Here is a 23,928-nt window from a genome sequence, read left to right as displayed (position 1 = left end):
GAAGACATAGAGGAATGTATTCAGAAAATAGAACTTACAATTGCCTCAGCCATGGCAAGTGGTATCATTCTTTTGAGGTGACTTATGTTCTGATGGGTACATTCGCTTCCTTGGATGCCTTGTGGTTGCCAATCCTCAACGAATTTTATTTGACCGCATAAATTATTCTATGTCTTGCTAACATACTCACCAATTTCAGGCACGCAATGTGTGATGCAAGTGTGAGCTACTACGCGTACTATCTGGAGTACATCTTTCGATCTCCGTGAGTTTTCTTGTACTGGCATTCCGACACTCAAATATGTCTCTAATTACTCGGATACCGATACTGCATGTTCAAATTGACGTTCAATATGTTCTTGAGAAATTGCGACTTATTCCACGTTGGACAACCGTCCTCGGCATCTCTGCAGTCAATCAAATAATACAAACTCCGACAGAGTGATTTGTTATTTCGGATTGCTCGGCACGAACTGCCGAACTGCCGCCCTTTTGTGGGTCTTCAAGTGTGGGCGCTCTCAGGAGGATGCGATGAGCAGACACTGGGAACTGATAAGCAGTCACTCTATGAAACCGTGTATGCTGGTTTTTATCATAAAGTTAAACATGAATCAAGCAAGATACACAGTAAGGAGTTAAACTACTTCTTGACGAGGCCTTATCCTCCCCTTTGTTTTATTGCCCACAGCACCACAGAGTTGACACGTAGATAACATGTAGACTATATCCCATGGCTAATATTATACTTTCTGCGGAGAAATAAATGACTTGCTGTCTATCAAAGTGTCACATTTCAAGTTACGTCAATTGACCAATATAACATCAATTGAAATTTGCTTGCCAAGGCGCGGTTGCAAAGGGTCACTCGGGGATCCGTTGTAACTTGTATACATTAAAGGCAAACGCGGCGCCTACGCCACTAATGTAAATCTAATTATAGGTTCGCATAAATGATAGGACAACGACTAAAGTTATTTATGATTCATATACAATGTAAATAAGAATTGAAGGATGGCATATTAGGCTAGACATACTGCATAAATACTTAGACGCGCGCGCAGATCCGCAGCATCAACAGGCATCCTTCACTCAGGATGAAAAATCACAGATAAGTTATACGGGCTGGGCGCTGCAGCATTAGAAGCGCCCTCCGAACTCCAAACACAACATTCACCGTGGAGGCAGGACCGCCAGGAGCGTTTCGTCCCACTGCCTCTTTTCTCCGGGGTGTATAGCCTTATAATGTCTCTCCAGTGTGTCCAGCCTATTTGGCCTATACTCGCACCTCGACTTGCCATCCTTCTGCAGTCCACGACAGTGATACCCAAACTTGAGGTGTATCTGCAGAATATGGATATACAACTCCAAGCCAGCAATTTCCACACCGCACTGTCCCCAGTTGCACTGCACTACGGGGCCCGACTGCCGCCCGTGCTGCACGACGGGAAGCCTGTGCTCTTGCTTCAGGTGTTTGCCAAAGTTCTGGATACCTGTAATGACGAATTTACAACTTTCCCATTGGCAGTGGATGATGGCCTCTGTTGGCGGCCTGGAAGATCCATCACTGCTATTACTCTTACTGTTTCCTTTTGCACGTCTCCTGCCCACATTAGTATTCGTATCTGTCGATGTAGATGCTGATGTTGATGCCGAGGTAGAGCTTGCTATGGGGGGAGCAGGTGCAGGCAGTGGCGGCGGCGATGATAATGATGGTGATGCAGGCCGCTGAGACGGCGGACGAGGCAAAATTGCAGAGTGTGAAGAGCGTGGTCGAAGAGGCGGGTTCTTCGACGGCGAGGCCGGATACGGCCACGGGCTGGCGGATCGAAGTGAAGGGTGCCGCAATCGAGGGGTAAGGCTTGGTGGAGTCGACGGCGGTACCGACGGATACCTTGAGTCAGCAGGGCACTCTGATGCTGTATCCGGAGGGAGCGACGGATGGCGCGTGTGAGATGGTACATGGTGATACGACAATGATGGGGGAAGCGACGCATGCCGCAGTGACGTGCTCACCGATGGGTGGGAAGAGCGTGGTGGAAACACACGCGGCGGGGGAGTTGCGGGCGGATGGGGATGCGGCACATATGGAGGAGAAGGCGGAGCCTCTACCTCTACCTCTACCTCTACGTCTGTGTCGCAATATTGTGGGGACGCCGGGTCCTGAGCGATCATTACATTCCGCAGCTTGCTAGTCTGCGTTCGTCGGCGCGGTGATGTGCTTCCTGGCATGCCCCACGGCGATGATCTCGAGCTTGAGGGGCCTGCGGATGATGCTTCCCTATCAGGTGATGATACCCTGGTCACAGAAGTAGAAGGCGGCTCGGATTCGGACGGAACGGAAATGGATCGTGAGGACATCTGACTCGACCCATCGTGTCTCCTCGAGGGAGGCCCAATGTCAGACGGAGGACCTCGTATTATACGGTATGTGGGCACGGGAGAGGGACTGGAGCCCTGAGATGATTTACCCTTTCCTCGTTTGGACCCTTTCATGATCTTCCTTGCAATCGCACTTGGCACATACGACGGGGGCTGAGGCGTCCTACAAAATGTGAAATTTGAAATTGTACGCGGAATGTTGTACACAATGAGACTGTTTTTCACTTACCCGTCGCTATTGTCGTCCACCGGTCTATTATCGATGCGAAAGCGGCCCGTATACGTACGCGGCGTTGCGGGCGAAGCGTCATCTTGAAGAAGCTCTTCTCGGTCTACCATTCTCTAAAGGGAGAGTTGAACACGAAGCTAATGGGTGTAGTTAGCAGAAGAAACAAATGAAAGTGAAGGGACTGAGAAAAGACCATAATAACCGATTACGAATCACCACTACCACAACAGCAACCTGCAGAGCTGTGCAAAACACCAGGAGAGCGGCCGAACGTTTTATTTCTTACGGAATGCGCCGCGAGTAAAGGGGGAGAGTTGGAGAAGGAGCAAAGAAGATGGTGATGAGACGAAATCAGCAATCGTACTTGGCTGTGGTCGATGATGTTTATACGTGCAGAGCCTCCCAAAGGCACGGACCAGCTTTTCGGAGGATGCCAGGTCGCACATACGACATTTTACCTTCTAACAACCGACTGGTGGAGGGGGGAGCCGACCCAGTTAGGGTTGGAACAACAAGGACGTGGGTGATTTTTTTTTTGGTCGCATCCTGAATAATCTATTGTATATGGTCGACTGCAGCACCGGGGGCGTCCCCTCGGAGATTGAAAGTCCCTGGTGTTAATCATGATCAGATAGAGATAACCTCGCTTCGGTTGCACATGTCACAATCATTGTCCACCGACATAATTTTCGGCACCAAAAAAGCGCACGGAAGGTTTATTTTACGAGTTCCTTTCGAGGTCTCATTAGTTTTGTCTTTTTCTCGATAAGAGCCTGCCTTATGGAGTACCGAGCTTGCTATATGGAGTACCGCCGGTTCCCTTTAAAGTATGTCATAATTAGGAACCCAATAAACATAATAGACACGGGATACGACTCGGACCTTCGAGTCTTCGCTGATCGCAGCCTTTTTTTTCTTGATGTAACACCCGTGGAAAACTGTGGGCTCATAGGGAAAAATGGAAGGTGGGTTTGCACATGTGTAAATGTTTTGGCATATTCCGACATACGCAAATCTCCATGAGTCATGCGTCCGTCAAAGGCCTAGCCGCTTGGGTGGCTAAACCGGTAACAAAAAGCAAACGGAGGGCACGAGGCGGTTAGACCGTGCAGTACTGAGTAAGAAGTGCCCACAGGGCCGCCCTCTGTCCTATTATCTTCTCAGGCGTTCTGACCTAAGATCCCTCAGGTACTCGACCTCGTGCCTAGCAGTTTGGCGTACCATACTGCCTGATAGATTTATCCAACGGGATGTTCAGAGGCTAATCTCACACAATGACAGATACTCCATCATCGCAGGTGTGTTTGTCATCGGGCAGGTAGAGTGTCCTGTGGGCGTTGTGTATGAGTCACAATTAAGATTGACGGTGTACAAGGCTTCCCTTGTGTTTCCAATTGTCTTTGCTTGCGCTTTACACCCGCCATGAACCCCCCACAACAGTTTGAATGCGATCGCCCACAGCACAACTCTATGATCAGCTATTCCGGGTGATTCCAGGAAAATGCTTCTTGTGCACTGACGCTCTTGAGAACCCAAGGCGATTCAGCAAGATGGTCTTCCTTTTCCACGTGCGGGGTCCGTCCAAAGCGTCTCCACAAGAATAGACGGTCTCGTCCTGCTTCAAAGGTGATCCGACTTGCAGCGATATATGGGCCATAATAGCTACAAACCTCCGGTCCCCCCACCGCGGAGTCATAACCGAAGACACGTCGTGTACGACTTTCATACAAGTTGGAATTAACGGAGCCTTTTACGAGCGAATGAAAAAACAAGGTCACTCACTCGAATACAGGTACTACTCGGACTATTACCGCCGTACTAGGGCAGAATGCTTATTTTTATCAGGTTATGATACACCAATGACAGTGAAGCTGGAAAACCTCCGAGACTGCATCCCGCGCAGCGGTCAAGGAGGACGACGCGATTAGATAAAGCACTTGCTTGGTGATAGTCTTTACTGACCTGAGACGAGTTTCAATCGGAAGGGAGACAGCACCGATGTGGTTAGTTTCCACTTGTCCGTAGCGCGCTGAGGTGTGGTTTAATGGTCAGCGGCGTACTGATATGATATCAACTTCAGTCGTTCTTCACTCTGATCCAGCAACCGTGACGCGGCACCCACAAATTACAGCATGTCCCACCGCCCACAGCACACCTTGTTCACGACGCATTGAACCAGCGGTAAGATCACCAATCACCAGGCCAGCGCCAGCTACACCGGTATAATCCAACCACAACGCCACAGTTGATCATGATGTCGTACACGCCGCCCACAAGACAAGACAAGGACCTGGGACAGCACTACAATACAAGTATACACACCATATGCATATATGCAAGCGCCATCTAAAATTTTAAATATCCCAGCTCCTTTTCCTGTCGAGCTCGAACCACGTCCGGAAGATTGCATGACAAAATAACCGACCTTTGATACAGGAAACCCAGAATAAAATTGCCCAAGAAAGTCCAGATTGCACGACGTGACGACAGTTTTCACTGCGCGCTGGCTACACAATCCCGCTAGAGTCGGGCATCCAGCCAATTGTGAGCAGCTGTCCGCGCGAGACATACTCAGTTTGTATGGTACAACAACTTGCTTCATCTGATCGCAGCAATAAGAACCTTGATTTAGTGGTGAGCGAGAGAGAAGAGGGAAAAGATGACGGCTACGCGAAAACTTGGCAGTGCATCAAAGCTCGATTACGTAATAAATATTGCCTTTGCCGCTTACTGCTGGCGTGCATAGAAATTTCCCTCGTAAAAATGGCAATAATGCAAAATATGAATTTAAGTGAGCAAACTGAGAGTGCCTTTGACCGATGAAAAAAACCAATAATAAAATGCAATGATTTGAAACATTTGCAACATTTTAGTCAAGGAAAATGTTTACTTTTTGTAACAACTTCCCAAAAAACTATTCATTGGGGGGAGCTTCAGGATGTATTGGTGTTCCAGCCCAGGAAATTTGCATCCGTCAGGTCTGACGCCCCAAGGTATTGTCTTTGGACACCCAAAACGTATCCGATAGAAAATGCCCATTTTTACATTGATTTTATAAGAAGAAACTTGTTCACTTTGTAAAAAGAGGCATTTTTGAGTTACAAAACGCCGTAAGTAGTTCAAATCTAAACCAAAATATTCCCTATTCAACCTATTTACGTGGTAAGAATTGAATTATCATTATTGTCATTTTTACGACACATTTTCATGAGATAATAATGGGCGCCAGCAGACGTCCTGGAAGAATGCGTAGTGCATAAAGGACATGGAAACATTTAAACCTAACCAGAGATTATAGAAAAAGTACACAAAATGTCGAGAACTTAGACATGTAAAAGCAATTTTTGTGCCATCAATTAGACTCGAATCATCGACGTAGGATGACCTTCGGCGCCGACACTGAAGCACTTACATGGGCGTCAAGTGAATACTGAACCTTTTCCCTATAGAGCATACAAGGAATGTATCCTTCTTTCCAACCGACCAATATCAACCCATCATGCATAAACGTTAATAACATAACACAAACAGGCCACATCGAAGCATCAAAGAGAAGCAAATGACCAAAACATCCATCTAGCACAAGAACGGCCCAGAACAACCCAATGTCCCAAAAAGCGAAAAGGATAACAGTAATGTATGTATATCTGTATATGTAAATGTCACAATATGCACATATGTACGCGCAGCAACAATTCGTAAGTGCGATATATGTAAGTATAGCAAAAGCAGACGCACAACCTAAGTAACATGGACGAGGAGGCGAGCGTTATAAGTAAAAGAAAAGAAAAAGTGATCACAATGGAATGTAATTGGACTTGAAATTAAAATCCAAGTTTGTTCAAATTAGAATCGACAGAATCCGGATAGTGGAATAGGAGCTTGGACAAAGAAAAAGATCGAGACGAATGGTAGATTTGAGACTCAGAGTTCACGATAAACGCACGAGAAAAAAAATCAACAAAGAGGTCAGAGGAAACAGGAAAAGCCGAGGGGGGATAGAAGAGGAGATCAAGGAGAGACAAACATGTCAGTACAGCCAACTCGTTCACAGTCGCAGTCGGGAGGTGCAGCAGCAGCAGTATATTTGAGAAGAAGAGTCAAAAGTGGATCATCAATCAAAATCAAGAAAGAAGCGGTATCAAGTGAAAAAGACTAGGTAAGAGAAAAAAAAAAGAAACCGAAGAGCATTCCACCGGCATTAACACATGTTCATTATCCACAACCAACCGGAACAAGGTGAAAGAGAAGGTGCGAGGTGCGAGTATAAATGATATTCAAGACCCTCCCTATCCTTGTTGAAGTTCCTCCCTACCTGACCTCACCCCACCCCTCCCTCGCTCCACCTCCCGTTTTCCTCCCTGCACATTCACCCACCCCAATTCAACCATCCAAGGTACTCGGAAAGAAGAGTGAAAGAGAGTCGTCAAGGAAGAAAAAAGCAAAAAAAGGAAGAAAGGAAGAATGAATGAAGATGGAAAGAAACAAATGGTAAAAGGGATAAGCTACGCCATCTACAACACGATGCAATGGTGGCTCTTCTTGCCCTTTCCTCTGCTGAGCAGTGCGGCGCGGGTGGCGTACTGGAAGACTTCGCGGACGCCTTCACCCGACTTGGCGGAGCATTCGAGGTAGTGCTTTGCCCCGATCTTCTGGGCGACTGCCATACCCTAGAAACATGACGGTTAGTGACAAGTTGGAATCAACAAAAGAGGAAGAGTGTAAAAGAATGATGCATGGAAAAAATAATGAAATTTGTATTGAAAAACGGCGTCAATGTTGGTGGCGAGTACCAAGTTGGAATAAATAAAACATGATGCATGAAAAAAAAAATAAAATAAAATTGGATTGAAATACGGCGTCAATGTTGGTGGCGACGGGGATCACGATGTGGATAAGAGAAGCGGGAACGAGGCAATGGTGATAAACAGGACATCAAAAAAAGAATGCCGTTATTCAGATTCGAACGAAGCGCAAAAATGTCACAAAACGGCGCTCAGATAAGGGGTCGGGGTGTGTACACACCTCGCCCCTCATCACACCAAAGTCGTACGAAAACCAGAAATGTGATGTAGGAAAAAGAAACGCACCTCTTTGAGGGGGTTACGGCTCGTCATTCTAAACTCCTCAATCACACGGGAGTCAGGTCTGAGATCTGTTTTGCAGACGACGAGAATGAGAGGCAGGCAGGCATAGGTATGGCACTAAAAAGAGAGGAACCACACAACAACAATGTTAGTAAATTGCGGTGTCTGATATTATACAGGCAGGGGGAATGAAGAAAAGACAAGACACACCTTTTACTGGACGTTATAAAGGGAATTGGGGAGTCGACAGCGAAGCTGATGAGGATGGGATGACATGCGAATCAGGATAATTGAGAGGGCGGAGACGAAGGTTGACGTGCTTACCATCAAAGCTTGACGAGCTTACAATTGAAGCTCAACGTACTTACCGTCGACCTCGACATTGGCAACAGAGTTCTCGAACACGGTTGGTACATATACCTAGAATTAAATGTCAATATCAGCATTCCACACCTCGAACGAAGCCGCCAGGGATTCGCTGGAGCTGCCTAAACACAACCCAAGACGGTGCAATGAGGAGCAGCAAGCGCTACACCTCGGCTGGCTGGCCGGCGGCTAACGATGCACGTACCTCTGGGAATATACCTTTGGATAACATGATTAACATGCAAGTCTAGACGGGTGACGATGATCAGCATGCAAGCTGACGTTCTCTGAGCTGGTCAAAAGCCGATCATACCTTTCCGCAAGCACCATCACCAACGATGACAAGGTTCCTTTGATTTCCGACATGGTTCTCGGGGGCGGTTGTGCGGCGACGTGCGTGAATAGATGTATTAGATGCTGGGGAGCGGGGCTGGCGACGAGCAGGGGGGATGGTTGTGAGCAAAGCGGCCCCGTCAACGAATGTATGATACCACCGTTTTAAAGCGGAACTTGAATGCCAGGGATTACCAACGGCCTCTGCCCTGTGCGTGTAAACAGGCGCACCGCCTTGGCGCATCACACCGCCTCTCCGGCTGTCGCATGAATACCTCAATCAATCATGCCCGACTTTTACAACCATCCCGACTGGTGCAGCAATGTCCATCACGCCAGCCATGCCTTTCCGCGACAGCAAGCAGTTGGCCTGACGCGTCCCTCCAACATACTTCACCACCGCCAGCGGGACGCATCCACACCGTCGACAGTTCAGAGCCGCGTTCTTCACCTCATTCCACACGTCCTTCCCAGATCCATACCGCCGCCGCCGCCGCCGCCGCCTCTGTCTGCAACATAGCTCAGCGCCACCGACGCCTTGGGAGTCAGTATCTCAATGACTGGTTATATACATGTACAGGACACGGTGAGCACACTCACGCAGAGAGAAAACATTCACTGACCTAAATGTCCAGCACCTCCGCCAAATGACGCGTCGACTATCACTGTCTCATCCTACGTCAACAGGCTCTACGACGCGACGGTGTAAATTAAAGCCGACTCACCTAGACACCAGCACCCGCAACGACGAGAAAACTGTCAAAGCATTAGCAATGCACACAAGCCAGGGGAAACACTCACCCTCGAGCAGGCCCCGACTCGCGTCTACACCACTAGACACGTCGAATATCAGCATTGTCCTTCAAAAAGGTGGAGACACCTACCTCGCTCCCCGCCATCTAGCTCGTCCGACAAGTCTACAAGGCGGCAACGGTGAGCTGCTCAAATACACGGTCAGCACATTCCCCACACTCACCAACATTGACTTGCTTGCCTGCCTGCAGCACATCCCGATGCGACCCTGACAGTCCGAGTCCGCCTCCGCCGAATGACGCGTTCAGCATCTCCAAGGTCCGCTGTCTCATCCCACGTCAACAGACGCGACGAGGTAAAGGAAAGCCGACTGACCTAGACGGCAGCACCCGCAACAACGAGCACGCTGTCAAAGCATTAGGAATGACCACAAGTCTGTGGGAACACTCACCTGAAAGCCCTCCCCGACTCGCGTCCACGCCACCTGCCACGTCCATCAACACTGTCTTCAAGTGGGTGAAAACACCTACCAGTCTGCAACAACACAACATCAGCCGCGCCATCCAAGAGATAGGAGGATATACTTACCACTTACAACGGCCGCAATAATGGTGAGCTGCTAAAAGACACGGTCAGCACATTCCCCACAGTGACCAACAGTGACTTACCTGCCTACAGCACACCCCAATGCGACCCCCACAGTCCAGCACCTCCGCCGCATGACGTGTTGTCCGCTGTGTCATTATACATCAACAGAGACTCTACGACGCGTCGAGGTAAAGAAAACCCGACTTACGGAGACACCAACACCCGCCACAACGAGCACACTATCTGCAACAAGAGCATCAGCAGTGCACACAAGCCAGTGGCAACACTCACCAGCGAGCAGGCTCCGACTCGCGTCTACACCACTAGCCACGTCGACCATCAGCATGGTCCTTCAAAAGGTGGAAACACCTACCTCGCTCCCCGCCATCTAGCTCGTCCGACAAGTTTACAAGGCGGCAACGGCGAGCTGCTCGAATACATGGTGAGCACGATCCTCACAGTGGCAAATATTGACTTGCCTGCCTGCAGTACCACTCGTCCCGACGCGCCCCAGCACCAAAACCTGCGAGTTGAATGTTCAACAGTCAACCGACGCGCTCAAGGAGAATCGCGCTTACCTTGAGGAGAGGAGGAGGAGACGAGGCCGAGAACCCGAAGAGGGGATGAGGAAAAACACACCACCACACGCCTGCCTTTATACTAGCGCGACACGCCCGTGTACGTACATCCACACGGAACCCGTCGCGCTAGCCCGGGTGTGTTATTTTCGTGTTTTCCTCCCTGTGACGACATCCGGAATAGGTTGCGATTCCCTTCAAATCTCACTTTTTACTTTTGAATCTGGGTACGTGATTCGTTCAATATATTCTTTCGAGGCTGTCGTTTGTTCTAGGCGTCGGGATCTCCGCTATTGGGTCTAATCGGCGAGACACGAATCGGGCTTGAATGTGCACAAGATGTTTGCATTCGCCCTCTCTTTTCATCGTGTTTTCAGTTATCGAGCATTCGACCTTCGATCGAAGCACACCTCAATGTGAATAGGAGTCTCCCAAAACAACACTGGAACACACGTAGAAAGCTCCGGATCGCATTCTTTGCTGCACAATGCGTACGTACCCATCTCCAATCTCTCAATTCCGAATGCAACTAACCTCGAAAACAAAATTTCGGAACCTCTCTAGTGCATTACGTTGGCAATATACACTAGCTTACAACACCCTGGATACGTCGAATGCAGCGGAAATTGCGTTGTTTTTGAAATGGAAGCGGAGGGTCGTATCGGGGTCAAGAGGATCATTGGGTCTTCGACGAGTTGTCTGGGTGTCTGAAAGTCTGTAACCAGCCAGGTAAGCTCAGGAGTCGCTCCATATGCATAGCAGATAACGCACGCAATCCTTCTAGGGTTGTACAATTGCACAATTGTGCGTGAATCGACGAGGATCAAGCCCGGCGAACGAGCAAAACGAAAGGAATGAACGTAAGTTGGCGATATATTTTGGTATTGGGATTACGGCTGCGGTGACCTCGGAGCTTCAGGGACGAGTGGTAGGAATCCAGACGTTTTTTTCAGCCCGTTAGTGCGGAAGATCGGGAGGAGAAGGAGGTTGGGAGAGGGTGATGTGAGGTGAGCCATACATTTCGAAAATCGAGTTCGAGTATTGCTGGGTGGGTCGTAGGATACCTATAGATGTACCATCTGCACAATGTGAGTAGTAGGATTGCCAATGAAATGTGTTTTATGTGTTTTTCAAGCATTCACGTTCGGGTGAAGATATCTCTCTGTAACATTTCCAAATACCCATCATCTCAACTCACATCTCTCAAAAGTCAACCACTGGATGTACCAGTATGCCAATATCTCCACTCTCTCTCATTTCAACGTACGTACAACAACTACAACGGCATTCGCAATATCTACTGAAGGAGAACTACGTCCACATGCAACGTTCAACAAAATTACAAAACGTAAGTTGCCAATTTTTTCTGTGAAATTTGGTATTATTATTACGGCTTCGGCGACTTCGGATGCTTCAGGGGCGAGTGGTAACAATCCAGAGGTGTTTTTCAGCCCGTTAGTGCGGAAGATCGGGAGGAGAGGAAGGTCGGGTGAGGTGAGTGATACATTTTTGAAAATCGAGTTCGAGGGTCTTTGGACAGTTGGGTGTAGTGTATTCTTAGGGGTACTTACTATTCTAATGTTTGTAGTAACATGGTTATGGTGAATGAAATGTGTTTTTTGCTTGTTTTCACGCATTCGCGTTCTGCAGGAGTCCTCGAGTGTTCACATTTTCTTTTTCAACCATCCCCGTCTCAACTCACACTTTTCCAAAGTCAAGCAGGCATGTAATGGTATACCAATATCTCCACCTACTCTCAATTAAACGTACGTACATCAATTACAACGCCATTCGCAATATCTACTGAAGGAGCACACATACCAACGTACAGTAAACTACGAAGGCCTTCTCAATATACCTGACAGGACCCTTGATCGGACCAGACCCGAGCCGAGAACCGAATAGACCAGTCAGTTTATTCTAGCGTTTCGAATGGGTGTGTAATTGCGAATTTGGGCGGGAGGCGAGGGTGTGTCATGTCGTGGATTTGGTTATCCGATTGGTATTCAATGATTTGCACTTTTGTTGACGGATTTCTGCGGTGCAGGATCAGGGTATACTGTATATTCAGGTGTGTACATCACTTTAAATCGACGGGAATTTGGAGAGAGGTGCGAATTGCTGTGTTTGTTAGATTTGACGTGATGTGTTTGTAGGTATTCATTTTATTACACTCGACGAGCCAGACATTATGAAAACAGAATAAGACACGATAGATAAGATAGATATATCACTCTAGGTAGCTATACAACTACCGCGCATCGCAGACATGGTCCGGATGCGCTAACACTCGTATTCGCAATATTTGCATTCACTCCGCATTTCCGTCTTCCACAAAAATTCCAACCGTTTCAGCCTAATATTCACGTACATAACCGTTACGACATGACTCACAGGAGACCAATGGAAGCCGGAAAAACGACGTACATGCAATTTCGCGTCGAGGGAAGGTGCGAGGAGAATATTCTCCGTTGAATTGGATTGCTTACTCTGTGATTGCGGGAGCTTTCAGGGACATTGAGAGATGCTATGCAGTGCTGGGATGTCTATCTGTGAGCAGTTTGAAATGTGTAGTTCAAAGAAAACAACGAAATTCGCTGTTTGGTGTACATTGAAGCAAACGTGATGTATTTGTTCATTCCCAACGTTTTGTGTTGCTCTTCGCATCGCAAACCGTCCAACCCCTATTCAGAACACAGTTCCAGTCAGTATTAGCCTCAAAAACCTCTCGAAAACGCGTAGAATTGCAAGATCTTACCAGGCGCTTCCCGGGGACAACGTCTACGTGGCCGCTGCAAACGCAATTCAAAGGTCAGTTCGCCGCTGAATATCGTTACGAAAGGTACTAGAAGCTTACGTGAACGGTTAATTAACAAGGTTGGGCTGGAAACAGCGTTATTGTGGAAGGTGGATGGCGTATCGGGGTGCGAGGAGAAGGAGGTGCCGTATGTGCCCGAATGATTTCAATGTCGCTCATAGCCATGTTTCGGGAGCTTCTAATAGTCGACTGAGGATGATTCAGAGGTCTAGGATTGACATCTTGACCTCATTCAGCGGCGCATTTGGGTGTACAAAACAGCTCTTTGTGGAGAACTCACCGACACAGCGCAGATACAAAAATTCAATCGCAGACTCGTCACACCTATCTCTTGCGCGTACGTTGGAAAGATATGCTAGTTTGTTTTGGGGTGTTGTACTGTGTTGGAGTAATTACATTGCGTAGAAGTATCTAGAGATCGGTGCGAGTAAATCTCGATTTTTAGCTCGAGGGGTGAGTCGAATTTCTCATTACCTCATTTCAAACATGCCTAACTCGAGCTTACAGCCTATTCGAATGATATTTCCGAGTGCCTTGTACGCGAATCTGGCCTGCGTCGATGAATCGGAAGACGGGAATGTTGGTTCAAGTCGCCACGTGGCAACGTTGTCCTGAGAGTCAGAGGGCGAGAACGACGTTTTTGGGGGTATTGTGTGGGGTTATCGGTACGTCAGACTGGATGTGGGAGTGATATGGATAGGTGACGTCGTGGTAGAAGCAAGTGCGGACTCACGGGCGCCTAATTTGAGCTCCGCCTGTTGGTTCTGTCACCCTTTGACTCTACGTGTGAACCTTGTCTGCGTTTTGTGAACATATTTAATGTATTAATTAATAGGTCGTCAAAGAAAATAGGGGACTGTGACAAAATCTACCCCGTGGAAGCGAATGTGAAGCGTATTGCTGTCTTGGGATTTCGTGGGCGTTGAGTGAGTCGTCGGTTACTGAAATCTCATTACTCAGCTCAGGTGTTCCTGAATGCGACCCTGAATACGTTAATGCAGCCTAAAAATCGAATATTTGAGCTTCGAAAACCAACGATCTGGAGAGATTTTGCGAGTCGGATACCCGATCTGACTGAGGTCCAGTAGTTTGGAACGACATGAGGTCATCGCGTCAGCTAAATGGTGATTGCCTTGCACTAGCTGCTTGGGTCGCGATGCGCGAGTCTGCGCAGTGACGAGCTACTGAGTCTAGGGGTCAAAATTTTTGGATTGTGGTGGGTACAAGAATTGTAAAGCATAGGAAATGATACATACCTGAGTTTGATGCACCAAGGACGGGAAGCATAGCTTCATGACAATAAGAACGCAGTGGACTTGATTGAAAAGGCCGGAACAGGAGACCGAGACTGAAATTTCGCATTTGATGTACAAAGGACGGGGAGAGCATGATTTATGATAATGAGAAAGAACAGGCGATTGGGGAAAACAAGCAGCGGAGTTGAATCAAAAGACCGGGATAGGAGACCGCAACTGAAAATTTACATGAGCCAATTTTAGCTTGCAGGTATATTGGACATCACATTCTAGTTTGGAAACGGGGGCAACGGGCAAATATTGCGTGACGTTGAATAAACTAGAAGCATTAGGGAAAAGGATATAAAGTGAAGTGGGTTTTGGGGAACCCCCAACACGTATCCCGTCCTTATGCTCCTGCATTTTTTATTCGATTTTTGGAGTTCCCGCGAACCTGTATTCTATCGACAGTGTCTACCTATGGAGCCGCAAGTTTTATTCGATTTTTCGACGTCCGGCGAGCAAGGTATGTTACCTAGTACACTTAATGGGCCATCACTGATCTCTTTACACAGCTCTCATCTGCCGCCGTGCCATGAAACCAGTACGTGTCACATCTAGTCGTTGGCTTGAGTTGTCTTCCATAGACGGAGTCGACGTTTGGACATGCCACGGAGTTATTTTTTGATTTTTGGATGTCCGGCGAGTGAGGTACGTGCTTTATTTGCTAGAGTTTGTTGAGCCACAGCTTACCATCTACACAGTACCCGCCTTTGCACTTTTTATTCGTTTTTTGGAGTTCCGGCGAGCGAGGGTTGTTGCACAACAAGGTGTGTTACATAGTTTGCAGACCCGAGTACTGACTGAGCTTTTCTCAACAGACGTTTGAAGTCCCGTTAACGCCTCGCACTATTTTCGATTTTTGGACATCCGGCGAGCGGCGTCAAATTAATGAACAACAGCTTACCAGTGCCGTGGAATGTCGTTGCACATTTTTTTCGATTTTTGGAGTTCCGGCGAGCGAGGGTTGGCTGCCTGGTGTGTTGACTGAGTTTTTCACTTTGATTGTTGAAGTTCACATAACCCTCTTGCAGTTGTTATTGCATCCGGCGAGCGGTGTTGAGGTGGTTACATCGTCGGGCATGTATTTGACTTCTGCACAGTTTTTATTTGATTTCTGGATGTCCGGCGAACAAGGTATGTACCCGCACTTAATATCTATATAGTACTCACCATCTGCATCTAGTAGATGACGTCGAGCATGTATCTGGACTTTCCCGGACTTTTTTTCGATTTCTGGACGTCCGGCAAACAAGGTGTGTACTTTGATTGGTAGACTTTATGAACTGGCACTTAACATTTATATAGTACTCACCTGCTCAAGGGTCGTGTGACAGCTTGTAGGCGACGCCGAATGAGTTCTGAGGCGGTGTCAAGAGCGGGTATGTACTTACTCGGTAGACTTCACGCAACCGATTGTTCGATTTTCGGACTTGTGAAAACTCTGGATGCACCTCGAGCGGTTCTATCCGACTTTATTCGGACCAGGTACGTACTAGATAGGTAGATAGAGCAGAGGCGGACCCTGCTGGCCTTCGGGCGGGGCTAACCTCTGCTTGTACGATACCAGAACACGACTCGAAAATTCAAAAAACTTCTATCTCATTTGCTCAGGGTTGTCTCAATAAGGTATCTAATGCCATATAAAGCTAGTATCTTCTCGTAAAATACATCACAACAGCGAGCGATGTAAGATTGGGCTCATCAGGAACCAGCACCCCCTTAGGTAAGCAAAAGTTGGCTTACCTCCGAACGTTTTCACCACTCGCACAACCACATTATCCTGCATTTTTAAACCACAGATATGTAGAAGGTGTATTTCTGAATAGATCTGCGGTTTTTTTTTGAAAAAAAAATTTTTTTTGAGAAAGATATAAGGCTTACAAAATTTTCCCCCCCTTTTTTATTGTAAAGCATTGGAAATGATGTTTTAACGAGTTTGGGCAATTTCTGAAAATTCGACGAAGTCACTTTTGGCCGCTTATATAATAGATCACGTGACCTCCCGGAAGATCATGATAACGCCTCGATGCATGTTTCTCAGCCTCGTTGGCAGTGATTTGAGCGATATAAAATAAAGTAGACCACTTGGAACCACTCGACTATCATCATACATCATATCTATGGCCCGAAAATCCAAAGCCTCACTTTCTAGAGCCAAAAACCTGGGCAAATATGCACAAAAGAAACATCATTCAGTTTCTATTGAAGATATTCCGGAGGAGGACATCCAATCCTCAACCCCTAGTCCCCAATCTGGCCCAAATGTGAAGAGCCTTGCAGAGTATATCAGTGATGAAGGGATTATAACATATAATGAAGATGGCTCCTTCACCTTGCAAGGATTTCTTGATTACTTTGAAGAACCATCTTCTTCTACTCTTTCAGATGAAGATTCTGATTCTGAATCAGATGGCGAAATGGAACAGCAGCCAGAGAACTCAGAGATCAATACTCCTTCAGATTTACAAACATTCTCAAACATTTTACTGGAGGCCCAACGGATTGCAGTGGAGCTTGAGAATGAAAGGACTAATAGGCCAAAAATGTACCTTAAAAACTCTGCTAGGACCAAGCGTCGACAGAAGAGAGCAAGAAAGGATCTTAGGGATAAAGGAATACACCCCATTTCCGAGTGGTTTTCAAAGACACCAAAAAATCCTTCCACAGCAACCTCTTCAGCCACTACTGTCAATACAAATAACGTGGATATTATTACCATATCTGATTCCGACAGCTCTTCTGATACACAAAGTGATGGAGATATTAATTCCCAGCTGGATCATGCACAACCTATTGCAAATAATGACCCACCCCAATCTAACTTGCCTGCCAACTCTACAATTTCGGATGCACAAGAAACTGTCAATAATTTCTTGCAACATTTACAAGCAGGTGGAAAGGTTGAGGATTTTAGCTTGCCTACGGAATCTGATGCCATACTTGATCAACTCAGCTACAAAGACTTTCCAAAACTTCGTCGGGTCTGTGCAGCCTTGACTGTACGAAGCAAGGAAAAGACACTTGACATTATTCTTCGAGCAAGACTTACTGCAATGGTTGGCGTGTTGAACTTATATCTTGATCCACAACTTTCCTATGGTTGGCGTGAATCTTCTTTGATAGTTGCTAAATCCCAAGGCTGTGGGGTTAATCATGCTCGGAATATACGCAGCTGGATCCACACGTTTTTGAAATCTGGAAAGCTTCCACTCCGCCGTGTTACACGTATTCAGCCTTCTCTTCTTGATGATGAAGATTTTTCAGAGGCAATACAGCTCCATCTTTCTAGCATTGCAAAAACTGGCTATATTTGTGCTCAAGATATCGTGGACTTTATCCAAACACCTGAAATGCAAGAAAAACTAGAGGAACTTGGAGTTGAAAAAAAATCAATTCATCTTTCTACTGCCAAACGATGGCTACACAAAATGGGTTGGCGATATGGAAAAATACGAAATGGTATGTATATAGATGGTCATGAGCGGGAAGATGTTGTGCAGTACCGGATTGAATTTATCAAGCGCTGGAAGGACTATGAAAAACGGATGTATTCCTATGATAATGATGGAAATTGTAACTCTCAGCTTTCAGGCTTTTCTGTTCCTGCTGGCCAGCGCTTTCGCCTTATCCTTATTACCCATGATGAATCAACATTCTATGAAACAGATCGCCGTAAAAATGTATGGTCACACAAATCTACCAACCCGGTTCCAATAAAAAAAGGAGAAGGTACATCAATCATGCCATCAGAATTTCTTACTGTGGAATGGGGCCGATTGCAAAGTCAAGATGGTTCAGAGTATGTTATTTAAATTTTATCCATATGTGTTTGAATTAATAAATATCAATTTTAGATCAGCACGAATTTTATTCAAAGCAGGAAAAAATCGTGATGGATATTTCACCTCGGATGATTTGATTAATCAGGTGGATCATGCAATTGACATTTTTGAAGGACGGACCAATGGATTTGCTACTGGCCTTTTTTTGTTTGACAATGCCCCAAGTCATCAAAAACGTGCTGATGATGCATTATCTGCAAGAAGAATGCCTAAAAATCCATCACAATATTGGACTCATCGTAAAGGAGGTGCCAAAATGCGAACTACTACCCTTCCAAATGGCCAAATACAGTCCTTCTATTTTGATGATAACCATCCCACCATGCCCGGATGGTTTAAAGGAATGGAATTAATTATCCGGGAAAGAGGTCTTTGGAAAGAATCTGGACTTCTTGCCCAATGTGAAGGATTTAAATGCGAACCAGGCAAGACTGATTGCTGCTGTCGACGTATTCTATTCATGCAACCTGACTTTGTGGCTCAAAAATCACGCCTTGAGGAATTGATCACTTCCCGCGGTCACATCTGTGATTTTTATCCGAAATATCATTGTGAACTCAATTTCATTGAACAATACTGGGGAGCAGCAAAGCTTCGCTATCGTAATACACCCAAAACAAGCAACATTGATGAAATGGAAGCCAATGTAATTCAATGCCTTGATGATATTCCTTTACTTCAGATTAGAAGGTATTCTTTTATACTTTTCACAAATAAAAGTTTAACTTTTCACTAATTATGTTCAATAGATATGCAAACCGATCAGCAAGGTTTATTTCAGGCTATGAGCATGGTCTAACTGGTCCACAAGTTCACTGGATAAACAAGAGATATCATAGTCACCGTACACTTCCTCCAGATATGATTGCCAAAGTACGTGCAGAGTATATGTCTGCATAAGAGTCTGTTTCTATCATTTGAAAACCATAGATACACTTATCTAGTGCACAAATGTTATTCTACATGATACTTTCTACCATTTATTCTTGTGTTTGTACTAAATTTCCGTCGACATAACTTTTGATTTTTTCTGAAGTCGATTTTGGCCGCTCTTGGCGCCAAGCCTTTTGATTACGTAAACGTGCTGGTTCCTGATGAGCCCAATCTTATATCTGGCAGCACAACGTATATAAAACAATTAGACTTCAACTTTGTTCAAATTGCAATACACGCTCGGAATCCATAGGGGCTTAGCCAAAGCAACAGAAGCTCAAGGAGAGACAAACAGATAGCCAACTCGTCGCAGTCAGGAGGTGCAGCAGCAGCAGTATATTTGAGAAGAAGAGTCAAAAGTGGATCATCAATCAAAATCAAGAAAGAAGCGGTATCAAGTGAAAAAGACTAGGTAAGAGAAAAAAAAAAGAAACCGAAGAGCATTCCACCGGCATTAACACATGTTCATTATCCACAACCAACCGGAACAAGGTGAAAGAGAAGGTGGCGAGGTGCGAGTATAAATGATATTCAAGCCCCTCCCTATCCTTGTTGAAGTTCCTCCCTACCTGACCTCACCCCACCCCTCCCTCGCTCCACCTCCCATTTTCCTCCCTGCACCTTCACCCACCCTCAATTCAACCATCCAGCAAGGAACTCGGAAAGAAGAGTGAAAGAGAGTCGTCAAGGAAGAAAAAAGCAAAAAAAGGAAGAAAGGAAGGAAGAATGAAGATGGAAAGAAAAAAAAATGGTAAAAGGGATAAGCTACGCCATCTACAACACGATGCAATGGTGGCTCTTCTTGCCCTTTCCTCTGCTGAGCAGTGCGGCGCGGGTGGCGTACTGGAAGACTTCGCGGACGCCCTCACCCGACTTGGCGGAGCACTCGAGGTAGTGCTTTGCCCCGATCTTCTGGGCGACTGCCATACCCTAGAAACATGACGGTTAGTGACAAGTTGGAATCAACAAAAGAGGAAGAGTGTAAAAGAATGATGCATGGAAAAAATAATGAAATTTGTATTGAAAAACGGCGTCAATGTTGGTGGCGAGTACCAAGTTGGAATAAATAAAACATGATGCATGAAAAAAAAAATAAAATAAAATTGGATTGAAATACGGCGTCAATGTTGGTGGCGACGGGGATCACGATGTGGATAAGAGAAGCGGGAATGAGGCAAGGGTAATAAACAGGATATCAAAAAGAATGCGTGGGTGATTCGAACGAAGCACAAAAATGGCACTCAGATAAGGGGCCAGGCCCCAGGGCGTGTCATACACACCAAAGTTGTACGAAAAACAATAAAGGTGACGTAGAAAAAAGAAACGCACCTCTTCGGGGGTTACGGCTCGTCTATCTAAGAACCTCAATCACACGGGAGTCAGGTCTGAGATCTGTTTTGCAGACGACGAGAATGAGAGGCAGGCAGGCATAGGTATGGCACTAAAAAGAGAGGAACCACACAACAACAATGTTAGTAAATTGCGGTGTCTGATATTATACAGGCAGAGGGAATGAAGAAAAGACAAGACAAACCTTTTATTGGATGTTATAAAGGGAATCGGGGAGTCGACGGCGAAGCAGGTGGGGACGACATGCGAATCATAATAACTAAGAGGGGTAGACGGCAAAGCAGATGAGGATGACATGCGAATTATAATAACTAAGAGGGTGGAGACGAAGCTCGACATGCTTACCATCGAAGCTCGACGTGCTTACAATTGAAGCTCAACGTGCTTACCATTGACCTCGACATTGGCAACGTAGTTCCGGAACACGATGGGTACATGGACCTACACTTTAACACTAATATCAGCCTTCTACACCTCGAACGAAGCCGCCAGGTATTTGCTGGAGCTGTCTAAACACCGCCATAACGGTGCAATGAGGAGCAGCAAGCCGCACACCTCGGCTGGCTGAACGGCGGCTAACGATGCACGTACCTCTGGGAATATGACTTTGGATAACACAATCAAAAGGCAAGTCTAGACGGGTGACGATGATCAGCATGCAAGCTGACGTTCTCTGAGCTGGTCAAAAGCCGATCATACCTTTCCGCAAGCACCATCACCAACGATGACAAGGTTCCTTTGATTTCCGACATGGTTCTCGGGGGCGGTTGTGCGGCGACGTGCGTGAATAGATGTATTAGATGCTGGGGAGCGGGGCTGGCGACGAGCAGGGGGGATGGTTGTGAGCAAAGCGGCCCCGTCAACGAATGTATGATACCACCGTTTTAAAGCGGAACTTGAATGCCAGGGATTACGAACGGCCTCTGCGCTGTGCGTGTAAACAGGCGCACCGCCTTGGCGCATCACACCGCCTCTCCGCGTAAATACCTCGATTGGAGAGACATGAACCCCAGCGCGGCTGCCCGCGCCGGTCTGCTCCACAATCATGCCCGACTTTTACAACCATCCCGACTGGTGCAGCAATGTCCATCACGCCAGCCATGCCTTTCCGCGACAGCAAGCAGTTGGCCTGACGCGTCCCTCCAACATCTTTCACCACCGCCGGCGGGACGCATCCACACCGTCGACAGTTCAGAGCCGCGTTCTTCACCTCATTCCACACGTCCTTCCCAGATCCATACCGCCGCCGCCGCCGCCGCCGCCTCTGTCTGCAACATAGCTCAGCGCCACCGACGCCTTGGGAGTCAGTATCTCAATGACTGGTTATATACATGTACAGGACACGGTGAGCACACTCACGCAGAGAGAAAACATTCACTGACCTAAATGTCCAGCACCTCCGCCGAATGACGCGTCGAGCATCACCAACATATGCTGTCGCATCCTACATCAACACGCTCTGCGACGCGACGAGGTAAAGAAAACGCGACACACCTAGACACCAGCATCCGCAACGACGAGCAAACTGTCAAAGCATTAGCAATGCACACAAGCGAGGGGAAACACTCACCCTCGAGCAGGCCCCGACTCGCGTCTACACCACTAGACACGTCGAATATCAGCATTGTCCTTCAAAAAGGTGGAGACACCTACCTCGCTCCCCGCCATCTAGCTCGTCCGACAAGTCTACAAGGCGGCAACGGTGAGCTGCTCAAATACACGGTCAGCACATTCCCCACACTCACCAACATTGACTTGCTTGCCTGCCTGCAGCACATCCAGATGCGACCCTGACAGTCCCCCTCCGCCGAATGACACGTTCAGCATCTCCAAGGTCCGCTGTCTCATCCCACGTCAACAGACGCGACGAGGTAAAGGAAAGCCGACTGACCTAGACGGCAGCACCCGCAACAACGAGCACGCTGTCAAAGCATTAGGAATGACCACAAGTCTGTGGGAACACTCACCTGCAAGCCCTCCCCGACTCGCGTCCACGCCACCTGCCACGTCCATCAACACTATCTTCAAGTGGGCGAAAACACCTACCTTGCTCAGCACCGCCCATCCAGTCTGCAATAACACAGGATCAGCTGCGCCATTCAAGAGCTACGAGGGTATGCTTACCACTTACAAGGGCGGCAATGATGGCGAGCTGCTAGAAGACACGGTCAGTGCATTCCCCACAGTGACCGACGTTAACGTGCCTACCTACAGCACAGTCCAGCACCTCCGCCGCATGACGTGTTGACCACTTCAAGGTCCGCTGTGTCATTATACATCAACAGAGCCTGCGACGCGTCGAGGTAAAGAAAACCCAACTTACGGAGACACCAACACCCGCCACAACGAGTACACTATGTGCAACAAGAGCATTAGCAATGCACACAAGCCAGTGGCAACACTCACCAGCGAGCAGGATTCGTCCCGACGCGCCCCAGCACCAGAACCTGCGAGTTCAATGTTCAACATTCAACCGACGCGCTCAAGGAGAATCGCGCTTACCTTGAGGAGAGGAGGAGGAGACGAGGCCGAGAACCCCAAGAGGGGATGAGGAAAAACACACCAACACACGCCTGCCTTTATACTAGCGCGACACGCCCGTGTACGTACATCCACACGGAACCCGTCGCGCTAGCCCGGGTGTGTTATTTTCGTGTTTTCCTCCCTGTGACGACATCCGGAATAGGTTGTGATTCCCTTTGAATCTCGCTTTTTACTTTTGAATCTGGGTACGTGATTCGTTCAATATATTGGTTTGAGGCTGTCGTTTGTTCTAGGCGTCGGGATCTCCGCTATTGGGTCTAATCGGCGAGACACGAATCGGGCGTGAATGTGCACAAGATGTTTGCATTCGCCCTCTCTTTTCATCGTGTTTTCAGTTATCGAGCATTTGACCTTCGATCGAAGCACACCTCAATGTGAATAGGAGTCGCCCAAAACAAAACTGGAACATACGTAGAATGGTTCGGATTGCATTCTTTGCTGCACAACGCGTACGTATCCATCTCCAATCTCTCGCTTCCAACTGCAACTAACCTCGAAAACAAAATTTCGGAACCTCTCTAGTGCATTACGTTGGCAATATACACTAGCTTACAACACCCTGGATACGTCGAATGCAGCGGAAATTGCGTTGTTTTTGAAATGGAAGCGGAGGGTCGTATCGGGGTCAAGAGGATCATTGGGTCTTCGACGAGTTGTCTGGGTGTCTGAAAGTCTGTAACCAGCCAGGTAAGCTCAGGAGTCGCTCCATATGCATAGCAGATAACGCACGCAATCCTTCTAGGGTTGTACAATTGCACAATTGTGCGTGAATCGACGAGGATCAAGCCCGGCGAACGAGCAAAACGAAAGGAATGAACGTAAGTTGGCGA

At 47.2% G+C, this 23,928-nt stretch overlaps 5 protein-coding genes across 5 annotated transcripts; 1 reads left to right on the top strand and 4 right to left on the bottom strand.

Moving 5' to 3' along the window:
• Positions 1-1,170: 1,170 nt before the first annotated feature.
• Positions 1,171-2,718, bottom strand: JR316_0006654 (uncharacterized protein; the record flags this gene model as incomplete). The annotated part of the gene is made up of 2 exons (XM_047892400.1): positions 1,171-2,542; positions 2,609-2,718. 2 exons carry the CDS (start codon positions 2,716-2,718, stop codon positions 1,171-1,173), a joined length of 1,482 nt encoding a protein of 493 aa, XP_047747682.1.
• Positions 2,719-7,122: 4,404 nt separating this feature from the next.
• JR316_0006653 (GTP-binding protein rho1) lies at positions 7,123-8,638 on the bottom strand (the record flags this gene model as incomplete). Its single annotated transcript, XM_047892399.1, has 5 exons — positions 7,123-7,278; positions 7,699-7,812; positions 8,020-8,036; positions 8,064-8,115; positions 8,375-8,638. 5 exons carry the CDS (start codon positions 8,636-8,638, stop codon positions 7,123-7,125), a joined length of 603 nt encoding a protein of 200 aa, XP_047747681.1.
• An 884-nt stretch (positions 8,639-9,522) lies between these two features.
• Positions 9,523-10,081, bottom strand: JR316_0006652 (uncharacterized protein; the record flags this gene model as incomplete). Its single annotated transcript, XM_047892398.1, has 5 exons — positions 9,523-9,553; positions 9,599-9,653; positions 9,736-9,763; positions 9,944-9,978; positions 10,027-10,081. 5 exons carry the CDS (start codon positions 10,079-10,081, stop codon positions 9,523-9,525), a joined length of 204 nt encoding a protein of 67 aa, XP_047747680.1.
• Positions 10,082-19,978: 9,897 nt separating this feature from the next.
• JR316_0006651 (GTP-binding protein RHO1) lies at positions 19,979-21,601 on the bottom strand (the record flags this gene model as incomplete). The annotated part of the gene is made up of 4 exons (XM_047892397.1): positions 19,979-20,134; positions 20,534-20,559; positions 20,944-20,995; positions 21,254-21,601. The coding sequence occupies 4 exons, from the start codon at positions 21,599-21,601 to the stop codon at positions 19,979-19,981; spliced, it is 582 nt and encodes a 193-aa protein (XP_047747679.1).
• A 384-nt stretch (positions 21,602-21,985) lies between these two features.
• Positions 21,986-22,802, top strand: JR316_0006650 (uncharacterized protein; the record flags this gene model as incomplete). Its single annotated transcript, XM_047892396.1, has 2 exons — positions 21,986-22,276; positions 22,416-22,802. 2 exons carry the CDS (start codon positions 21,986-21,988, stop codon positions 22,800-22,802), a joined length of 678 nt encoding a protein of 225 aa, XP_047747678.1.
• Positions 22,803-23,928: the final 1,126 nt, after the last annotated feature.

The sequence above is a fragment of the Psilocybe cubensis genome, chromosome 6, assembly GCF_017499595.1.
Source record: "Psilocybe cubensis strain MGC-MH-2018 chromosome 6, whole genome shotgun sequence".
NCBI classification, from domain to species: domain Eukaryota; kingdom Fungi; phylum Basidiomycota; class Agaricomycetes; order Agaricales; family Agrocybaceae; genus Psilocybe; species Psilocybe cubensis.
Note: the sequence above shows the minus strand (reverse complement) of the source record. Positions and strands in the feature narration are given on the sequence as shown.